This window comes from Phallusia mammillata, chromosome 2, assembly GCF_965637545.1.
Source record: "Phallusia mammillata chromosome 2, kaPhaMamm4.hap1.1, whole genome shotgun sequence".
Taxonomy (NCBI): Eukaryota; Metazoa; Chordata; class Ascidiacea; order Phlebobranchia; family Ascidiidae; genus Phallusia; species Phallusia mammillata.
Genome location: NC_137253.1, coordinates 8,481,197 through 8,503,113, shown reverse-complemented (window position 1 = coordinate 8,503,113; position 21,917 = coordinate 8,481,197). Strand labels below are relative to the sequence as shown.

General features: G+C 36.8%; 1 protein-coding gene across 1 annotated transcript; it reads right to left on the bottom strand.

Annotated features, from left to right (window-relative positions):
- Positions 1-1,757: 1,757 nt before the first annotated feature.
- LOC145215616 (beta-hexosaminidase-like) lies at positions 1,758-21,636 on the bottom strand. Its single transcript, XM_080084337.1, has 19 exons — positions 21,359-21,636; positions 20,957-21,084; positions 20,546-20,696; positions 20,090-20,321; positions 19,500-19,657; positions 19,164-19,296; positions 18,128-18,251; positions 17,425-17,511; positions 15,254-15,363; positions 13,344-13,414; positions 12,720-12,849; positions 12,184-12,324; positions 10,416-10,574; positions 8,418-8,516; positions 7,283-7,415; positions 6,736-6,910; positions 5,580-5,746; positions 5,161-5,306; positions 1,758-2,985 (listed from the first exon to the last, which is right to left on the bottom strand). The coding sequence occupies exons 1-19, from the start codon at positions 21,486-21,488 to the stop codon at positions 2,772-2,774; spliced, it is 2,688 nt and encodes an 895-aa protein (XP_079940463.1). The 5' UTR covers positions 21,489-21,636; the 3' UTR covers positions 1,758-2,771.
- Positions 21,637-21,917: the final 281 nt, after the last annotated feature.

The window sequence follows — 21,917 nt, the reverse complement described above, 5'->3', positions numbered from 1 at the left end:
GGTACAGATTCTAGAGCACAAATATTTAGCAATTCTCACTTATTTAAAGTTGTAAGAATAATCACTGAGCCTATTGAGCTGAAACTTTACACAGCGCACAATAGGCATCATGTATCAGCTCTTACAAAAAAATTACGGCATTAAAAAGTGTATTTTGAAATAATAAGAGCTTATAACATAAACCAGTGGTTCCCAAGCTTTTTGACCTTGCGGCACCCTATCAAAGAGATAAATAGTTTGCGGCACCCTGGCAAAACTGGATCAATTGTATGAGGTTTCTGTATTTCAAATAACCGTATAAAATAGCACAAAATGAGTTGTACAGTACAGCACGCGTAAATAAATGCACTTATTCAAAAGTCAGTGTGAAATTTGGGTTTGGCTTCTTGTACAAAATTCCCTAATATGTGGGGGACATTCGATAAAGCCATTCGCATTTCTTCCTCGACTAACTTATAAGTAAAATAAAGAATTGGCCGCAGTATTGCAGTATCAATATCTCGCGGCACCCTTAAACATTTAATTGGCACTCCAGGGTGCCGCGGCACCCCGGTTGGGAACCACTTACATAAACAAACAACATTTATGTTAAAGGGTAAAAAATGGATAAATTCATCCAAACGTTTAAAACATTTTTATGTAATATGTGATGTTCTAAACAATACGAAGTAGCCTATTGTCATTTTACATATTCACGTTTAAGGCGTGAACCGCCGGGTCAAAATTCAAAACGTCAGACACCTATATCTATAATCTGTGAAATTTTAGATTAGTTTCAACAACATTTTAGGCAAAACCTGGAAAAACACTTCCGCGTTATAGGCAGCAAAAACGTGCAAGTACAATAATCGTCCCCTTCAGGGTAGGAGATCCATAAATATCAAGCACGAGTCTAATTACATAAGCGGCGACACTTTTTTGGGTTCCACAAAGTTTCAACGTTGCGCGGCTATTTCCGGCTTGGTGATTGTTCAGTGCCATTGTGACGCTACCAGTTCTTTTACCAAGCGAAATTAACTTAACTCAAAGCTAGAGATTACAATGAAGTTACAACCAACCAACAACACAAGCAATATAACAAGAGGTAGAATAGCCTTCTCCCTATCATAGGCTAAGCAATGAGTAAAAAAAGGCAAAATAATGATTTAAGTTTACAAACCTTTGTTACTTACTTCAACATTGTGAAAGATCCAAAACCACAGGATTCAACACCATTGGAACAAACACGCCGCATCGTTACATAAGAGGCTCCCATGGGTGGTGTATCAATTCCAGATTGCACTGGTTTGGATGATTCCATTTCTATCATTGGAAAACATAATGACAAAAACTGATTGGACATTGTAGGTCACAACATGCAAGCTAATGGTTCCCAAGGGTTTTGGTCTGAGACTTCTATAAAAAAATCTGATTTTAAAGCAGCCAAAAGCAGGTAGCCTTATCAGGTTCAGCATATTGGGTACATGATTATACAGCGACAGTCTGCAAAATGTTTCATGCAATACAGTTTCTCTCAATTTATGGAAGGCTTTCCTTTGCGTCGTTCACTGAAGGAATTACTAAGCAATTCGCTGTTCTGTTCTGTAAGCTTCTGTCGAAGACTTCAATTTCCAGTCTGCATCACTCTTAGAAACCTGAAGACTTTTTGTGGACCCGGTGATACAGTAACTTTCAATCTCAGTGGCATAATCCAACTAACATTAACAACCACTAACTTAGATTAAACTTAGACGAATCAATACAAACTAGTTAAAAACCTGTAGGAAACAACAAAACTATTCAGCAAACTGCATAAAATTGTTGACAAGGCATGAAAAAAGCGATAAAAGAGGAATATAAAAAGTTTGCGCTCAACAATTGCAATGTAGTAAGTCGTATTTTGCAGTTAAAAGTCATGATTTGTGAAGCAGATTAACAACTGCAATGTTAAGGACACAGAAATATTGCAGGCACCTGCGTCATTTAAAAGTTTTTTGGGGGAATAGGAGGTTTGTTATCACTTAAAATCAGAATTTTCCAAAAATCAAACATTTTTTTTCTGACCTAAGCAGCAAAGCAAACAAGTTTCAAATATCTTAATATACAAATAACGTAATGTCTTTTATCACAGAACAAATTCGTATGCGTTTAGGCTATACAATCTAAAACACTGTGCAGAAATATAAATGGGCATTTGACTAAGAGATGAACACACCGCTACATTGCGAGTATACTACCGAAAGTGCACATTACAACAAGCAATCTGACATAGGTAAATAAATCTCTACAAAACAAATTTTAAAAAATCGTTTGTTTTGCGTTCCTTATGTTGTTCGTAGGATTGAATCCATTTAACTTACGACAGTTGCAAATAATGGTTGTATCACCAACATACAGTTTTTTTTTAAGTAAAAACTATGTGTGTGTTTTTCACAAATTGCCTAGCAAACAAATGTCATGGGGCAGAAATGGTAAATACATAATAAGTCTTTCATGGAAAAAAGTTTCAGTTCTAAAATATATAAAGTCTTATACAATCACAAAATGCTTGGGGAGATCGGATGGGTTCACTTAAAATGTTAAAACTGATCAAATGCCGTTGAAATGATACAAAATGATCTTCCTAAACCACGATAGCATATGAATATAAGTCCCTCGGTCATGGAACCCCAGTTGCACAAACGTCAATTGAAGACAAGCACCACAAACGCAAAGTCACTGTCGCTCCTAATATTCATCATTTAAATTGGACTCTATATGCCCAATTGCGAATTTTAGCCGTTTTAGCCAAATTAACTGTCCATGTTGTATTTGATAATTCTACTTGTCCTCTGGCCGTCAGTAGCCATAAACTCGAAGCCTCTGTCTTCGTCGCCCGCTTCCATTGGTTGCCCGTTAAAACATTCTGTCCAATCCGAAACCTTTCCTGTATCGTCGTCAAAGGAACGCATTTTGTAAGTGAGACCAGGGTAGAGGCCGCCGATTTCCAGGGTTAGCTTGTGGATTCTGTACAGAGGTAAAAGTCAAAGTAAGCTTCCTAACAAGGTCTTGAAACGTGGCCTGGTTGGTTTCGTCCAAAACTGCTTTTAGTTGTGTTTTGGAATATCAAAACAATGGAAACCAAGAAAGGGATCGTACTGGAAAAATCTTTGCTGTGTGGCAAATTGACATAACTGTACAAACGTTTGCGAGTGAAATCGAAGATCGGTTACAAAAATTAACATCCAACAAATGTTTTAAAACAGCATTCATATATGAATTTTACAAACAAACTAGAGATACAACAAAATTCAACCAAGAATTCTAAAAATAACTAGAAGAGTGGCTTTCTGATATACTTCCATTTTATATATTCTATACGATATTTACCAATTTACTATACACATCATTTGATCTACACATATGATTGTTTTTGTAAACAAAAACTAATGGGTCCCCACACGCATGTTTGTGCGGATTTACGGTAAACAAATGTTGCGGTGATTTTTACATTCTTAAGGACAAATTTTTAGAAAGCATTAACCCAACAATAAAAAAAATTGTTCGTATTCTTTTTGCACTATTATTGTCATGTAATTACAAAAACATTAAAAAAACGTAACAAAGACTTAAATCTAATCTCTTGCTTTGACCCAGATATAGTCCTCCAAGGTCGGGCAATTTTTTTTAGAAAGCTGTAACAGTTGTGTTACAGACACTTTAAATTAAAAAGTGTATACATAACAAATTGTTTTTCATTTAACTTTGTTTCGCAAAACGAGTACCATTGACCTGTAGTAACCTCTCAGGGTGCACACGCCAAACGACTGTTTGACCATTTGACACCGTTTTCAATAGCACGCCGTCATTCGTGTTCAACAATACTGTTAAGCCTAATTTATACATGCCTTGAGTATTGACTCCTAAATTGATTGTTAAAAAAACGCTACGTTATGAAGAAAGTTCTGAGCTGTGTTTGTAATACCGACTAGTTGACCTTAAGTAACCCGTGATCATGCGGCGGCCAACCTGACAGCGAGCATATAAAAAAACATTTATTTGGCAAAAAAGTCAAGTTAATTTTTTCATCTTAACTTTTATTAACAAAGTTTTTCTTGACATATACAAAACCGAAGCACGGTTATTAGGCTTAAATCACGTCATAGGTGTAAAACCTTCGCCAAAACTAAAAATGTGAGTGATAACTTAATAAAACGACATAGCATTGCTGTGCAAAACAGCTGATTTCTAATCACTGAAACGATGTCTCGTAAAACGTCTGTCCGACGACAAGCTGAGCCCTCCCGCTATCGTAAACCAGTGAGTTACTCTCTTGGTACTTTTGCCTACAGTGTCTTTCTTGACCAAACGAGCGTTAGACACATTTACGTTTCGGGGGCCTGTGGGTGAATCTCTGGGTCATACGGGGTTAAAATTCACATGGACCATCTTTAGACCAATACCTATTATGTGTGTAAATTTGAAAAAGTTTGAACCATTCTTTCTTGACCAAAACGTGGGAACAATAGCCGCGCTAAAAATTTCACGTTTTGGGGTGCTGTGGGTGAACCAAGGGATCAAACGGGGTCAAAATTCACATGGACCATCTTTAGACCAATACCTATTATGTGTGTAAATTTGAAAAAGTTTGAACCATTCTTTCTTGACCAAAACGTGGGAACAAATCCGCGCTAAAAATTTCACGTTTTGGGGGGCTGTGGGTGAACCGAGGGATCAAACGGGGTCAAAATTCACATGGACCATCTTTAGACCAATATCTGTAATGTGTGTAAATTTGAAAAAGTTTGAACCATTCTTTCTTGACCAAAACGTGGGAACAAATCTGCGTTAGAAAGAAAAAAAGAAAAAAAGAAAAAAAGAAAAAAAAAATATAGACAAAAACAATATGTGTCCCCTTCAGGGAAGGGGACCCATAATAAATGACAGAAGACTTCAACGCATTGGTGTGTTGCTTGTCAAAAAGTCTTTGGTTTAGGCGATAGGGCATTCATAGTTTATGTTTATTTAAGCCTAAATAAGCGCCCATATCCGACAGGAATAATAAACAAAATTGGTGAAATGAGATACGTGAAAGTAGGTTAACGGCCTCTGTACGTTGTTAAGACATTTACCATGGTCATCAAGTAAATAACTTAGATAAACTTGTCTGACTAACATACACAAATAAAAAACTAACAATACCTAACACCAGGTGGCGGTATTCTATACTTGATCCCTTTGGCTTTCAGTCGAGGAAATTCCTTGTAACCGACAACATTAGCAAATTCGCTCCAGTCTTGATATTTCAGATACCTCATTTTCCGCGTATCGTCTTGCTCCCATTCGGCCTAGAGGCAAAACAGAAAGGTCGTCAAAAAATTCCCCTAACGTGTCAGTGCAAAAAAACTAATTTAAACGTGTGATACACAAATTAATTTTCTTCCAGAAAACCCCGCTTCATGGCACTCGAGAATACGTTTTGTAATACACAAACCTTACAAAGCACAAAAAATACGAATGAAGTGCATCATATTTTTAAAGACTATAGTTTCTACCATATAACGTTCACGCAACTTGTGTATACAGCGGAAAGTCTGATTTATTGCCAGGCCCCCACTTACCCGGTGCCACGCCCTCTCGGCGAAGGCAATCAAGCGTGGAAAGAGCTGCGAATGAGCGACCGCCACATCACGCACCATCTCGGACCAAAGTTGCGCTTGCATTCCAACAACATTTTCGGGACGCTCAAGTTTTGCGTGTTGGTAGCGAATTCGATCGTGCTCTTCGTCTGAAATATAAGAAAACCAATGATGGGATTTATTCAGATAAAACCCGCGTTTAGAAACCTGCATATAAAATTCTTCAATGGGCTTGTTAGTTAGTTGGTAGGACAGAATCAAAAAATATATGACATACTAATCACTTAGTTCAACTGCAGTAAATACTAGGGATGGGCCGAGCCGAGCCAGTACCCGAGTACTCGGTACCGAGCGTCGCTGTTTTTAATCCTCGGTGCTCGGCCGAGCAGTTGCACAAACTGACCCGAGCGTTAAATTTGCATATTCAGCTAACACATGTAACCAGCGTTAAATTTGCCCTGCTAACGTATGTAACTAGTGTTCCAATGGGTGTCTATGAACAAAAACGAATGATTTTTAAATGTACTCTGATGGTGGAAAAACGCGTACTTTATGGGCATGTACAGCTTAATAAAACACCGCCGGTGACGTAAGAGGCCTTGTAGAGCTAAAACGTAGAAAGGTGATTTTTTTTGTGACGTCATAATGCACCGAGCATGCTCGGCCGAGCACCGAGCATTAACGTGAGATGCTCGGTGCTCGACCAAACAGAACACTTGCAGTTTCGGCACATCCCTAGTAAATACGAAAGTAAATCTCAGTTTTAGTGAAAAGGGTAAATTTTATTAATTTACAAAAACGTTATCTAAAACAAAAAAGGCTAACTTTTGTTGTGGCCAAAAATATATCAAAAAGACAACATGTAATACGTTCGTTTACAGTTAAAGTAAGTTAGTTGTAACTTGAGAGTTATTAACAATAAACTAACAAAAATAAGTCGTTTTTTGTTCTAAATATACAGAGCAAAATCGCCAAAATGCATACAATCACTAATACAGACAGGTTGCTGTCCAAACATGTTTTCACAGTGCCTTTTTGCTTAGCCCCCGGTGAATATCCAGGACCAGCCATGAATGGTGTACCAGATATTTCACCACCAACGGCTAATATGGACACAATTGACCAACATACAGCTTACCTGTGAAAGGAACTGACCCACCACCAATTTTGGCGTTTGCAAACAAGTCGTCAGGAACGAACCCAAACACATTTTTGTCGTCCGAATATCTTGTCGCCCAAAATAACCCAATTTCTTCAGGATCCGGTTCTTGTGGGTGATCAAAGTAAAAATGGGTCGCCGACGACACTATGACCTAAGAATGAATGACGTCATTTGTTACGTAATGGTGATGTAAAAAATGTATCAAGCGGGACTTGATAAAAATTAATGCTATTGAAACACACCCTTTTTTAATTTTTTGCGCTTACAACCAAAACTCACTTTTGTTTGGAATATATTTTAGAACGAAAAATAGATTTGCACAGATGTGACAATGGGACGATATTGAATGATTTCTTGTCACTTGCAAAAGGTACAAGATTCAATGCATACTTAATAGCAAAAGCAAAAATATTTTTATGACGTCATGTTTCATGCGTCATTAGCGACCAAAACAGAGCAAAACGATTTGTGCGTAAAAACCTACACAAAATGTATGGTGCACGTGTTAAACAAACTATAGTACCTTGTAACCAGCATTGGCAAGTAGATGCGTCCGTGCAGCGCTCTTGCTATTCCAATTGGCATTATTCCATGCGTAGGCCAGAACGTCCACGTTGTTAAGGGTACGTTTGTTGAATGGCTCGTTTTGCGGCATTCTAATTGTATAAAAGACATAAGCATTCTCACTCCGTCAATTTTATCGTGTGTACTACATGTGAAAAAAAATATGCTCTTACAAATCGATGACATAACGGACACCGGACTATACAGTAGGGTTGGCCCGATACCAATATTTTGAACCGATACCGATACCCGATATTTTACCCCAAAAGTACTGCGATCCGATACCGATACCCGATACTTTGCAAACAAGCAAAAACATTTTCAAACTGATGTATTTGTAATGTGTTTTTCCATCACAGTTAATATAACAACACACTGAGTCTAACACATTAACTGCTTTTTTACCATCACAGTTAATTTAACAACGCACACAGTCTAATAAATCACCTAAACAAAACACTTCACCATTTTAGTCTTAGCACCAAGAAACAACACTAAACTACTGGCACTAAACATTCTTTTTACAGTAATCAGAAATTGAAATGAGTAATCAGTTATCATTTCACACATTGTGCTTAAAGACAATAAGTTTGTTTACATTTTCTGGTGACCAACGGTTTCCTAAAGGAGACACAATATTACCGGCAACAGAAAATAATCGCCCACAAGCAACACTACTGTATGGCCTAAAAAATCCTAGAAAACATTTTGCTAAATGAAATAATGCAGGAAAATTTGCTTTGTTAACCTTCCAATTCAGTCGGCATTAAGTCGCTGTAGCGAATTAGGTCATATTATTTCATTAAATCCAAAACGAACGCGTTTTTTAAATGTAGTCCCATAAATATTTTATCACAGCCGATGATTGTTGTTTTTTGTGCCTCCTTTCATTTTCAATTTTACACATGATAAAGTCTCAAAAAAAGTATCGGTACTTGTACCGATACCGCTAAAGTATCGGACGAGTACCGATACTGCTCGAAGCATCGGGTATCGGCGCCGATACAGTACTATCGGGCCATCCCTACTATACAGCACAAGTTTATAGCCTATTATAACACGAAAGTAAGAAAAAAAGAGATTGTGACACTCACTGGAGGGCGCCGTCCTCCCAAACACCCATAGTAATGTCGTTCTTGCGACTGAGAATTTTGGAAACTTCCCTGATGAAGTGTTCCTGCAGATCTTGGTTTCTGTGATGGGCAAATTAAAGGATTGCTTCAGGATAATAGCATGTTAGGAACACTAGAGACATACTTTTAGAAGTAGATTGGTAGGAAATAAAACAGCTAAAATGAAACTGTACATAGGAAATATAATATATTAAAGACTTTTTAACATTCACATCAGTAAAAACTAGAAGAGTGGCTTTCTGATATACTTCCATTTTATATATTCTATACGATATTTACCAATTTACTATACACATCATTTGATCTACACATATGATTGTTTTTGTAAACAAAAACTAATGGGTCCCCACACGCATGTTTGTGCGGATTTACGGTAAACAAATGTTGCGGTGATTTTTACATTCTTAAGGACAAATTTTTAGAAAGCATTAACCCAACAATAAAAAAAATTGTTCGTATTCTTTTTGCACTATTCATGTAATTACAAAAACATTAAAAAAACGTAACAAAGACTTAAATCTAATCTCTTGCTTTAACCCAGATATAGTCCTCCAAGGTCGGGCAATTTTTTTTAGAAAGCTGTAACAGTTGTGTTACAGACACTTTAAATTAAAAAGCAATTTGCTACAAGTGTATACATAACAAATTGTTTTTCATTTAACTTTGTTTCGCAAAATGAGTACCATTGACCTGTAGTAACCTCTCAGGGTGCACACGCCAAACGACTGTTTGACCTTTTGACACCGTTTTCAATAGCACGCCGTCATTCGTGTGCAACAATACTGTTAAGCCTAATTTATACATGCCTTGAGTATTGACTCCTAAATTGATTGTTAAAAAAACGCTACGTTATGAAGAAAGTTCTGAGCTGTGTTTGTAATACCGACTAGTTGACCTTAAGTAACCCGTGATCATGCGGCGGCCAACCTGACAGCGAGCATTTAAAAAAACATTTATTTGGCAAAAAAGTCAAGTTAATTTTTTCATCTTAACTTTTATTAACAAAGTTTTTCTTGACATATACAAAACCGAAGCACAGTTATTAGGCTTAAATCACGTCATAGGTGTAAAACCTTCGCCAAAACTAAAAATGTGAGTGATAACTTAATAAAACGACATAGCATTGCTGTGCAAAACAGCTGATTTCTAATCACTGAAACGATGTCTCGTAAAACGTCTGTCCGACGTCAAGCTGAGCCCTCCCGCTATCGTAAACCAGTGAGTTACTCTCTTGGTACTTCTGCCTACAGTGTCTTTCTTGACCAAACGAGCGTTAGACACATTTACGTTTCGGGGGCCTGCGGGTGAATCTCTGGGTCATACGGGGTCAAAATTCACATGGACCATCTTTAGACCAATATCTGTAATGTGTATAAAATTGAAAAAGTTTGAACCATTCTTTCTTGACCAAAACGTGGGAACAATAGCCGTGCTAAAAATTTCACGTTTTGGGGTGCTGTGGGTGAACCGAGGGATCAAACGGGGTCAAAATTCACATGGACCATCTTTAGACCAATACCTATTATGTGTGTCAATTTGAAAAAGTTTGAACCATTCTTTCTTGACCAAAACGTGGGAACAAATCCGCGCTAAAAATTTCACGTTTTGGGGGGCTGTGGGTGAACCGAGGGTTCAAACGGGGTCAAAATTCACATGGACCATCTTTAGACCAATATCTGTAATATGTGTAAATTTGAAAAAGTTTGAACCATTCTTTCTTGACCAAAACGTGGGAACAAATCTGCGTTAGAAAGAAAAAAAGAAAAAAGAAAAAAGAAAAAAAGAAAAAAAGAAAAAAAAAATATAGACAAAAACAATATGTGTCCCCTTCAGGGAAGGGGACCCATAATAATAACTAATTGCAACAAATCACAGTACGCCAGGCCCATTGAAGGCGCCATAATATATTTCAAATTAAATTAAGGTGATTTTTGTATCAGTGTCTCGTTTGTAACTTACTGGTATGGAAAGCCATCAGTTTCGTCAATAAATTTTCTACAAACTGGGGAATCCCGCCATGAATTTTTTGCCACCTCGTCGCCACCAACGTGGAAGGTCCTGATTGGTTGAATCTCAGAGTGGAGGTCGATTAAAGTGTCCAAAATTTTTTCGACAAACCTATAAAAAAATAGCATTAAACAGCAAAAAGTAGTGGAACAAAATGCATTTAACCTGATTGTACCATATTCACGTACTGTTTATTGTAGGATAAGAAAATACAAATGTTTTCTCCACATGGTCGCATACCGTTTAATCGCAAAAATGTAAAGCTACATGACACGCAAAAATAATCCAAAAAAGTTATTGGTTTGACACATTGGCCGCATAGGACTGAAGCAATGACCATTAAACAGCAGTTTGTTATCTCACAAAACATCGGTAAAAGTTTAAAATCCACTGGTTTAAACCAATTGGCTAATGGATTTGGAGCAATGTCTATTTTAACAGCATTTTGTAACATAGCAGAGCATATAGTAATTAAAACTGGAATTATAAAGTTTTACGTTTAAGGAAACTTATAAAACTCTACAGAAAAAATAATCATTTATAACAAATTGATTGTGTCGTACGTAAAGTAAGCAATATTACATTTAAGTCATGAAGATACCGGCAGTATACCACTCTTTAATGAGTCTGTTAAAAATATAATATAATAGGCTCGTTTAAGGTTGGACACCAATCAGCACAACTTTCTACGGGGTAATATCGTTAAACCAGCTAAACAAGAAAATCACAATGCAGCTAAATCAATAAAGCCGCCTCCTTGTTCTTTTCATATCACCGATACCGTTCATTTACAGTTAATAGGCTACGACGTTAGGACCAACAACATATACTTCCGTAATAACTAAACATTGCCAATCACCGTTATACAGAATTTATTTTGTCATACTTAAACGGCTGTCAGTGCGACCAGCTAACATAACAATCTTTTCAGTTTTGAAACGACTCGCTTTTGTCTCGAATGAAAACAGTAATATCGGTGTTTCATTGTAGGAAAGAGAGAGAGCCGTGTTGCCTGGGTGCTGTTACAGTATTGTTAAATCTGAACGTTGACAATGAAACAAGAATAACAGAGTACACAAAAGTCAAAATTCGGTTGTTCTTGTAAACGACATTTATTGTTCGTAGTTTTATTCATGCCTGCGAAGTGACTACACTTGTGACCTCATCTAGCACCTTAAACTTGATCGAAACGACCCGGGATTAACGTTTGTGGTGCGCAGTAAGAAAACAGACGCTATATATGGGGAGCCATACCAAAACATTTGCAAACACCTAAAGATGTCACGGCTTAGAACAGTGGTTCCCAACCGGGAAGGAAGGGGAGGAATTTACTTTTATTTTTACATGTGGTTTGCAAAAATACATTTAAGTTCTAGGAATATGACCCGTAAATTTAATAATTTCAAATGACTAAGCTATTGCTACTCGACAATTATGTTATAAGTACTCGTTGGTTCATGAGTAAATGTATAAAGCATTGGGACTCGAAGAGAAAATAAGAAAAGAACACAGTGCGCGACCATTAAATTAAAAAAGTACTTGGTATTTTTGCTGTGATTTGTGATAGTACTCGGTAAATGACGGGTAAATCGGTAAAGTACTCGGCACTCGAAGAGCAAATTGAAAAACAACTCGGCAATTTTGCTGTAAATTGAGCTTTTATTTTCATACTAAAAACTTAGTTCTTTGCAAATCAAAGACGAAATGCATTTGCACCAACCTGTATGTCGACGGCATACAGGGGTTCATAGCGTTGTTGCGAAAATGCTGAACAGACATTGCAGGTGAGGCGTCGTCAAAGTCGCTTAGAAGGTATTCCGTCGCCTTTGCCTCATCGCGTGTTTTCATGAACCGGTAATACCTGCAACATTTGACAACAAAAAAACATAACAAACAATCAACAGTTCTGAAAGGCATTGTATTTGAGTAGAAGGCTTTGCTACTTCATGCGTCATTTATAAATCTTTGTTTTGTCTTTGTTTTGGGTTAACGTGATTACAGGGTTTAATCATGGTATGATGACAATTATCATGTGAAAACGACAATATGAGTGTCAAATACGTCAAAAAAATTCATTGAAATATATTGAATTGTATGTCTCCAGCTAAAAATGGAATTTAAAACCAAAAAAGCAAGTATAGGCATTAAAAATAGCCCACTTAAAGTGGACAATAATTCTAAGGACCACCTTTGCCAACCCAGCTTGTATATGCCCCCTTTTAGCTCAAAACAAAGGCCCATATTATATTGTATTACCTTGCTTCCATTGATTTAATGGCGGCGTGCGAATGGCCTGGCATGTCGATTTCCGGTATCAACTCAATGTGGTTTTCCACAGCCGCTTGCAACAGTTTTATGTAATCCTCTCTGCTGTAATAACCGCTGCCTGAAAAATGCCAATATAAAGTAATACTATGGAATCAAATGCGCAATGGTTGAATTGTAAGAAATTACAAAAGTAGAATTCACATCAGCTATTTTCGTTTTTGAAGCACTTAACTTGCATTGTAAAGGTGTGGTCAAAAAACTTAGGTAAAAACGCACGATTTGACATATGATTACTTGCCTAAGTTTTCAATGCAGTGCTACTAAAATAGGTAACGTTTTACTTAAAATTGAACAAGATAATATTGGTATCATTATCAAACTATTAACTTTTTTAAGGCATACAATCAAACTGATAATTATATTTTAGCCTTAAACTGATCAAGCTTTAAAAAAGCAGACTAAAGGACTGTTGCGACAAAAGTGAGAGATCACATTCGGGTTGGGTATTTTGGCAAGTTTAAGTGCAACCAATCGATTTTAGCAATGCAACGCATCTTTGAAACAGCTTGCGGCAAAGATACCCGGCAACGGTTTTTACGCAAACCTGTTTACCTGGTGCTGTGTCAAAAGGTCCTGACCCCAAAGCTGGAAATAGGCATTCGGATTCATCCTCGGTGTGGCATCTGCACAAAACATATCATACATTTATCAAATCCGAAACTGTCCTAATCCGTTTTAACTTAGGATTTAATCTTTAATTGGTTTTACTGTTATTGCAGACTGTGCATGCTGTTTCAAAGTACAAAGCCTCATTAGTGCAGCTGGTGACATGACATTGACAGTATTGGCTATAGCAAAGTAACCTTACGGCATTAGTGGAGCCATCTTACGACAATAGTTAATACTACGTGTAGCTTAGTTATCATCTAATGGCACATACTTTATATAGCTATGTCAATGCTTTCCAAATGCACTTTTTATCCGATGTAATGACTTTGACCATTCCCACAATAAAGCCCGCCAAATGGCGACTAAAAACTGTGTGTTTGTGTGTCATGAAGCAAAGCTGTAACCGGGCCTAAAATTGTGCCTCGAAACCGCCACGTCCCGAGAAGCACGACCCTATACTTACAACTCTACAATGAGGGCCCAACTTTACAAAGTTACAATCATTTCAGTTCTATGCGAAACACAAATATCACACTCTACACACAGAGCATTCATTGGGCTACAAAGGTATCAATCATAAAGGAATACTTCTGCAAACATGTATTTAGGTCAAACGAAGATTTTTACATTACTCAACTTTCTGTCTTCAGAAGAATTATAGTTAGCTTTGGGTAAGTCAATATCTTGCGCAAATAATCCAACTTGTAGGTTTTGCTATTATGCGTCCACTCTGATCCAGCGATTTATGTCTTCCAACTTACCGAGTCCGCAAAAATATTATTTACAAGGTAAATAAATCGATTTTATAGTAAACATTGAAGAACTGGTTTGAACTGTATAGAAAGCTGGTTCATTCAATACGGGACGTTCGCTTAAGGATTTAGTGAATAGTTTTTGAGGTGTTACTACAAAAGCGCGTTTGGGCATACAAGAATTGAAATCTGTTTTTTTGGAACAAAGTTTAAACCACATCACTTTCAGGACCGCCTGATTGTGTCTTGAATTCATTCGCTTTAGGTCCGATGTAACTTTGAGTCTGAACTAGGGCAAAGTTCAAACAATCGCATTTACACGACAATCTTACTTAACTTGACTAGTGATGGGACGAGTACCCGGTACTCGGTATCGAACGATTTCAGTGGTATCGATACTCGTACTCGGTATCGAAATATTTTGCCTCAGTTTTCGATACCAACGTGCGAGTACTAAAGGCCGACTTACACCATAGGAATACGGGGGAACTTTATGCCAATATTTGCTTCGGACAGCACAAAATTGGAAAAAAGTTCCGCCAGTTTACGTATATTTTTTTCGCTATCACGTGGAGATTACATTTTTCAGCATGTGTGTGTGCATGCCTGTACCCCGACCATGGCAGATAAATTAGCCAGTGGTATACAACTAAGTACAACACTACACCTAAGTACTCGGTAATCGTACTCGGTACTCGGTATCGGTACTCGCTTCAAAACCTGGTATCGTCCCATCACTAAACTTGACCCAAGTTACTGAACCTCCTTCGTTTTAAGTCTAAACAAAGGACAAACTAAAACAAAACATTTCCACAACAAACTGATTTGACTTCAGTCAAATCTAATTTGATGCGAAACTCAACTTTTAGTTTAAAAGGGAAAAGAGGGCGTAGTTCAAACACTGGTATTTCCAGAAGAATCTGACTTGACTCGAGTCAAAGTCATGTTACTCAACTTTGTTCCATTCACTTTGAGTCAAAACTAACATTTTTATTCTGACTTAACTTAAGAGTTTGCTTCAAAAACAGGGAAGTTTAAACACTGGTATTTCTAGAACTAGGAGACTTGTATCTGTAAGCTTTAAGCATCAAATGTTCGTACCTTCTTGAGCCAACTTGTGTTAGTTCTGGGAGGTCAGGAATTTCAAGTCTCCATGCCTCGTCGTCGGTGAGGTGCAAGTGAAGCTTGTTTAGTTTATACATCGCCATTGCCTGGACAAAACACAGGAAAATAATTTTTGTTTGTATCATAACCAAGTCTACGTAACGAATCGAAACTAGGCACTTCCGCGATTGGTATTGAATTGGTAATGCACCGAAAATGGGTTTAAACCAACGCAAAGTAATCGGCCAAAAGGACCGAACTTAAAAGTCCGTCGATTGTTAAGGCAATGATCGTATGCCGTTGTTAACGGTTCTTTCAGGATATAGCGTATTTCCTATAAAGTCTGTTGCCAAAACCCTATTTTCGGCCAACTGATGGCTACATGGCTACACAAACGTTGGAAGTATTGTAGCTGCAAATTGAGTGGGACCCAGCAAGCAGAAGGGTACTCGTTAACAAGCCATCGCTATTTAATTTGTTGCTAGGTACTTCACAAAGAACTGCTAAACGTTGTATAATAAAGTTTTACCATTTAAACAAACGTAGCCAAGCATTAATATAATTTATACATATACTTTTCTTTGTTCATCTCACAAATATATATAAGTCACCCGACGTCCTAAACGAGGCGTTTTTATCAGGGAAATGTCAACTAACAACACTGTGGTTCTTATAACAGCAAGAGTGTAAACACAAGAAAGATAGTGAAGGTTGATAAAAACCCGTAGTTCAGCGGTGTAAGAGCGACCGATAGCTAATCGGCATTAGAACATTAGTTTTTATGTTCATCGTGTTGCAAAAGCCACGGATAAATATAAGAAAAGTCTATAAAGTATGTCTGGTAACTAAACTATATTCATTAATATAATACGTTACATCTAACAGCAACACTTGTTCTGATAAAATGTGAAATGTACCTTACACGTAACGCTAATCAAATATCATGGGCTGAATGCTTTTAAAGCCGGGTATGAACTTGTGCATCGCCCATAGCTAAGACTTCAATGGTGGCTTAGCTGTGGTGTTTAGTTGAATATTTGGCCAAGTGTGGCTGTTCAAATTCAAGCCCAACCTAAATCAGCTTTCTGAGTACGGTACCTTCAGTCATGTACCAATCAAAGAAGTTTAAATGAAGTACATGCCTTCTTCGAAGTAAAGCTTGGTAACAAAGAAATTGATTTCATTAAATTTGTTTGTCATTTTTTGGAACCTTGAATTTTGGTTCACCGCATATTGTTAGGACTTGATTTGTGGCAAACCTGTGAAGTTCAATATTTGGCCAAGTGTGGCTGTTCAAATTCAAGCCCAACCTAAATCAGCTTTCTGAGTACGGTACCTTCAGTCATGTACCAATCAAAGAAGTTTAAATGAAGTACATGCCTACTTCGAAGTAAAGCTTGGTAACAAAGAAATTGATTTCATTAAATTTGTTTGTCATTTTTTGGAACCTTGAATTTTGGTTCACCGCATATTGTTAGGACTTGATTTGTGGCAAACCTGTGAAGTTCAATATTTGGCCAAGTGTGGCTGTTCAAATTCAAGCCCAACCTAAATCAGCTTTCTGAGTACGGTACCTTCAGTCATGTACCAATCAAAGGAGTTTAAATGAAGTACATGCCTACATCGAAGTAAAGCTTGGTAACACAGAAATTGATTTCATTAAATTTGTTTGTCATTTTTTTGGAACCTTGAATTTTGGTTCACCGCATATTGTTAGGACTTGATTTGTGGCAAACCTGTGAAGTTCAATATTTGGCCAAGTGTGGCTGTTCAAATTCAAGTTGGTTCTGTACTAGCTAAACACTCTTTCTGAGTACCACCAGTCATGAACCAATTAAACGAGATCTAAGTACATACCTACTTTAAAGGAAAGGTTGGTAGCATAGCAATTGCTTTCATTAAATTTATTTTTGTCTACTCATATAACTTTATGGATCATGTATTACAGATTCACCCACCCTAGCTGTACAAGCACCTCTGACCAATAAATTTATCGTCTAATAAAACACCGGGCTTAAGTTTAGCGACGGCTTGGCAATGATAGTTAGGACTGTGAATGTTAAAGCACAGTATAGTATAGTATGAAGACCAGATGTGCCGCCAACGCAAGAATGATTCCAACATACTATTTTTGAACACACGCGTCCGACTTGTTAAGTTTTGCTTACCTCAAGAATCCCGATGACGTCATCAACCGGTAAGAAGTTTCGCGCGACGTCCAAATGCAAACCTCTGTAGCCGAATCGGGGCGCATCCTGAAAATACAAAACTAATTTATTCATGATTCAGTTCAAATTGTTACGTTGGATTTTAGCCAGTGTTTTTTAATGTCAGACCTGATGTAAGCTCTGCGACGTGTTTAGCCGTAATTTACACGAAGCGCATGGTGTCTGTTTAATTGATATATAATGTGGTACATTCTGTACACGTTCATGAGGACTTGTCTGGACATCATATAAATTGTTTCGGCAGTAGTTTTAGCTAGTGGTGTGATTCAGCCGGTTCGCACCGGTTCTAAAGAACTGTCTCACGAATTTATGAGATCAGCGAACAGGTTAGCATTACTAGTTACTGTCAATGAACTTTTTGTAACAAAATCGGCTGAAAAATAGGACTTTTGTGATAGAAACGGTAGACAACAATTTGAATCCCGCCACTTGTTATAGTCCATTAAAATACATGCAACACTATCCAATAGTATAGAAAAAATACATAAACGACACCAGTAAAACAAAAACAAACTGGTATGTTTGAATAATAGGCCTCAAAGCCAGAAATAAGTACCATCTAAAATCGACATTTGATATACATTACTTGTACGTATTCTTGTTACGGTTAACCCTGAAACATGCAAAATGCAGGGAAGCTAACCTTGATGACTGCAGCGGGCAACACGTGGCCAATTGTCCCTTTGTCTGTTGTAGCGAGTGATTTTAAAGTCTGCAATGCATAGAATACTCCATCAGGGTGCGTTGCCCGCACAGTGATAGAAGGCCTGAAAACACAATAAGCATTAAGTAAATAAGTGCAACGCATACGCTTATTTGAAACTACTGTTTTTAACTAACAGTCAAATGCTTTACAATATACGAAAATTCACAAATTGTTTGATTTTGGGGTACGTCTTATAGAAGAGCATTCGACCTAAATCTTCCGTGATATCCTTGAATCCAAAGTCTATTAAATCGCGTTTGCATATTACAATTGCTAAGTTTAAAGCAAAGTAGAAACTGTCGTTGTAGAAATTCGAATGAAAGTTTGTTCAGCAACACAATGGGCTTAAACATTAATATATTGGACACAATGCTTCGGATCTGTGTGTGCTTAGAGTCTGTATTTCTATTTTTTAGGTCGTGTCAAAGAGTATTTGCAGCGATTCGCGTGTTTCTGGGCTTTTATTTTGAAAGGCGTAACCACGCTGTAACGGTATTTTGTACATTACTGGTCCCAAACGAAGTGTTGTTGGTCATCTTAAAGTTACAAAACAAATTTCTTTTTGGCCGTTAGTTGTGGTTTAAGACTGCAAAGTAAAAATGCATGGTTTATTTAAGTTCCACAAGGCCCAAAACACGCCTTCAAGATAGCAGTGCACTGGGCCATAAAAAAGGAATTTCGCCTATAAGATCCGCAACTAAGGTGAAAAGTATTTTAAGTGTAACGATCCACTAGAACCATAACAGCAAAAAATACGTCATGCCAAAAGATGCAAATACAAATGACATTTTAGCAATAAACAATATATATCATTTTTGTCAACGCAACAATTAAATATGTAAACCTTTATGTTCTGAAACAAACAGCTTAATTGTATTTATGACACACTACTAAACAATTTGTATACACTTATTTTTCTTAGTACATTGCTTTTTTAATTTATGGAGTATATGGGACAATAAAAAACACTTACTTGACACCCTCGATTGTCAAAGAATATGCTTCATCGCTAAGAGGTATGTCAGGAATTTGTTCATGAATAAACTGGATTGCATGAGTTGGTGGACAAGGCTCTTTTTCAGGTAAAACGCTAAGGCCAAAAACTTCTGAAAAGTGGCAAAATATTTAAGGTTATAAAAAAGAAATTTAAAACTTATACAACAAACTAAATCATTATTATAGTTCTTTAAGATGCTATGCTGAGTGAAAATTATCGCAAGTCCAAAATATTGTTACCAATTTCTGCATGAAGCACATATATTTGTTTATTGTACATTTATGTGTGTCAAGAAAAAACACTTTGACATACCACCAAATTTCTTTATTTCTGCACTAAATTCTGGTGGTGAATTGCATAAATTCCATTTTCCTGATGACAGATCAACAGTTTCCTCACTACTTATTATGGAAGAGATTGGTTTTGGAATTATTCGCAGTGGTGACTCTCCTTTATCCAAAATATTGTAGCTAAAAGGGTAAATAAATAACACAGCAGGTAAGGTAAAGTTACTCCTATCTAGGTTACAAGACATCTGGAATTTTGGAGTAAAATCCCTATCTGGAAATAACTTGAAAAAAACCTAATGTTTAAAATTTTAGCATCCAGTAGCCTAACCTACAGAAGTCTCCGAATTCTTTTCCTTAGGGACTTCAAGGTTTATGTGCATACTTGTAAAACAACTGATAAAAATGAATTAAAGGCTATTTGGTGACTTTTTAGGTTCATAAAGATAACATAATCCCGACAAAATGCTTAGATCGCCCCAAAATTGTGCCTATGAGCCTTGGTTAACTTTCCCCTTTGTAAAACCATCAGGAATTTTGGTCACCCTACCTTATCAGTATACCTTTCTGTCAAACTTTATCACCTACAAAAATATATTAGGGCATGTCTCTTACTTGGTGAGACGGTGCGCAGGGGTAAATGGATCAGAATTGTCATTGTCCCCTCTTTTCCATTGCGAAGGGTGGTTAAAATCACTTACAAATTCCAGTTTTTCATCATCGGTTACCCTAATTATTCTGGGTCTGCAATTTGGTGCAGCTACATACCAACGCGGCAAAACATAGCAACGTGCAGCAATGGCGGGGGAATTTATCCTCACAATTACTGCAGTTTCAGGGGCAATACCTAGTAAAAAAATTCACAAGTAAAGAATCAAAATGCAAAACCTTTAACTAGTGCATTGGATGTGTAAAATAAAAATACACACATATTGAATGTAGGGGAATTCTCATAAAATAGCATTGTCATTAACTTCAATTACACTGGACAAGAATTCCTCTCAAAGAACTAACACAAAATTTTCAAGTAAAGTAAAGACAATGTTACTACATGCACAACAAGGAACATACCTTTGAAGCTTGATTGAGGAGATAATTTTAGAAATGTCCCATCCAAATGTGTTAAAACAAACTGGGAGCCTGGAATTGGGTAAGACCTTCGAAAACGAAAATGATCTCCTTCGGGAAGATACATATGATTAAAGTATATTGACCATTGTCCCTACAAACAAAATTAAAAGAGAAACTTAGGCACATGTAATGAAGAAGTTTGTACCAGTGTTTGGCAAAAACAGTATGTTATCTTTAGTAAAAACAAATACATCTTTCTTATGATTAATTTTAAATTTACTTGTTAACACTGAAAACAATAACAAAGATTAAGTTACAAAACACTTATGTTACTCAACACAAAAAATAAACAGCAAACTTTTTAATTAGGATTTTTAATTGTACATGAAATTATGGATCAAACAGATGTACCTGGCTAATTGTGCGATCTCCATTGTTGGTAAGAATGATTTCATGCTGATTTTTCACCCAACCAGTATTACTAAGCACAGTGTATCTGATCACAAGATTCTCGGCAATGTAATCCAACAGTTCACCACCTAAACCAGCAGGACAGTGTAGTGAAAGCTATTATAAAGCTAATGTGTTAATACCCCTTGCTATAAAACAAAACGAAAAAACATACCAAGCACAATTAGTTATTACACTTAAACCTCTAATTAGGAGCAAAATTGCCCTTTTAACATTTTGGTCCTTAAGATACAGCTTTAAGTAACTTGCAAAATCATATTTGAAAATATGAAGTATTTAGCAAGGTAGAAACAAACATAATGGTCACAGCTTCGAACACACTTTCGTTATTGAAATACTTACACGCTTTCTTTTCCTTAAAATCGGCCATCATATGCCGCCAAAATGTTTTGGTGTGCAAAAATACGACCGTACAAAATGATACAACCAGGAAAGACCCAAAAATCCTTCGAGGTTGAAGGGAAAATCGCATGCTTTACGTGATCATGATTATTCGCAGACAGTAGAGTCACAAAAAGTAGCTTCTTGGAGAGAGAAGAGTAAACAAACGAGAACAAGAAGCTGCACCCAACAACTCAGCAGCTTTAGAACAGGTCAATTGTCATTTGACCATAGAATTCTAAAAACATAGAATTTTTAGAATTCTATGATTTGACAACATAATCATTCTAGTGTAGTTCTGCTTGATTGCGCACCGGCGGAAAACAGTCAAATTGCACTGATAATTTTGTTAAAAAACAGTAACTTATATTTTTACAACCTAGGAAAGTTTAAAAACAATGCTTAAAAGTATTGTTTGAAATAAGAAAATGTGCCAAAAACACATGAGCAGAGGAATGGCATGTTCTTCTTTCTAGGAGATTTTTTAATTTGACTTTGTTTTTAACATCAAAGATCATAA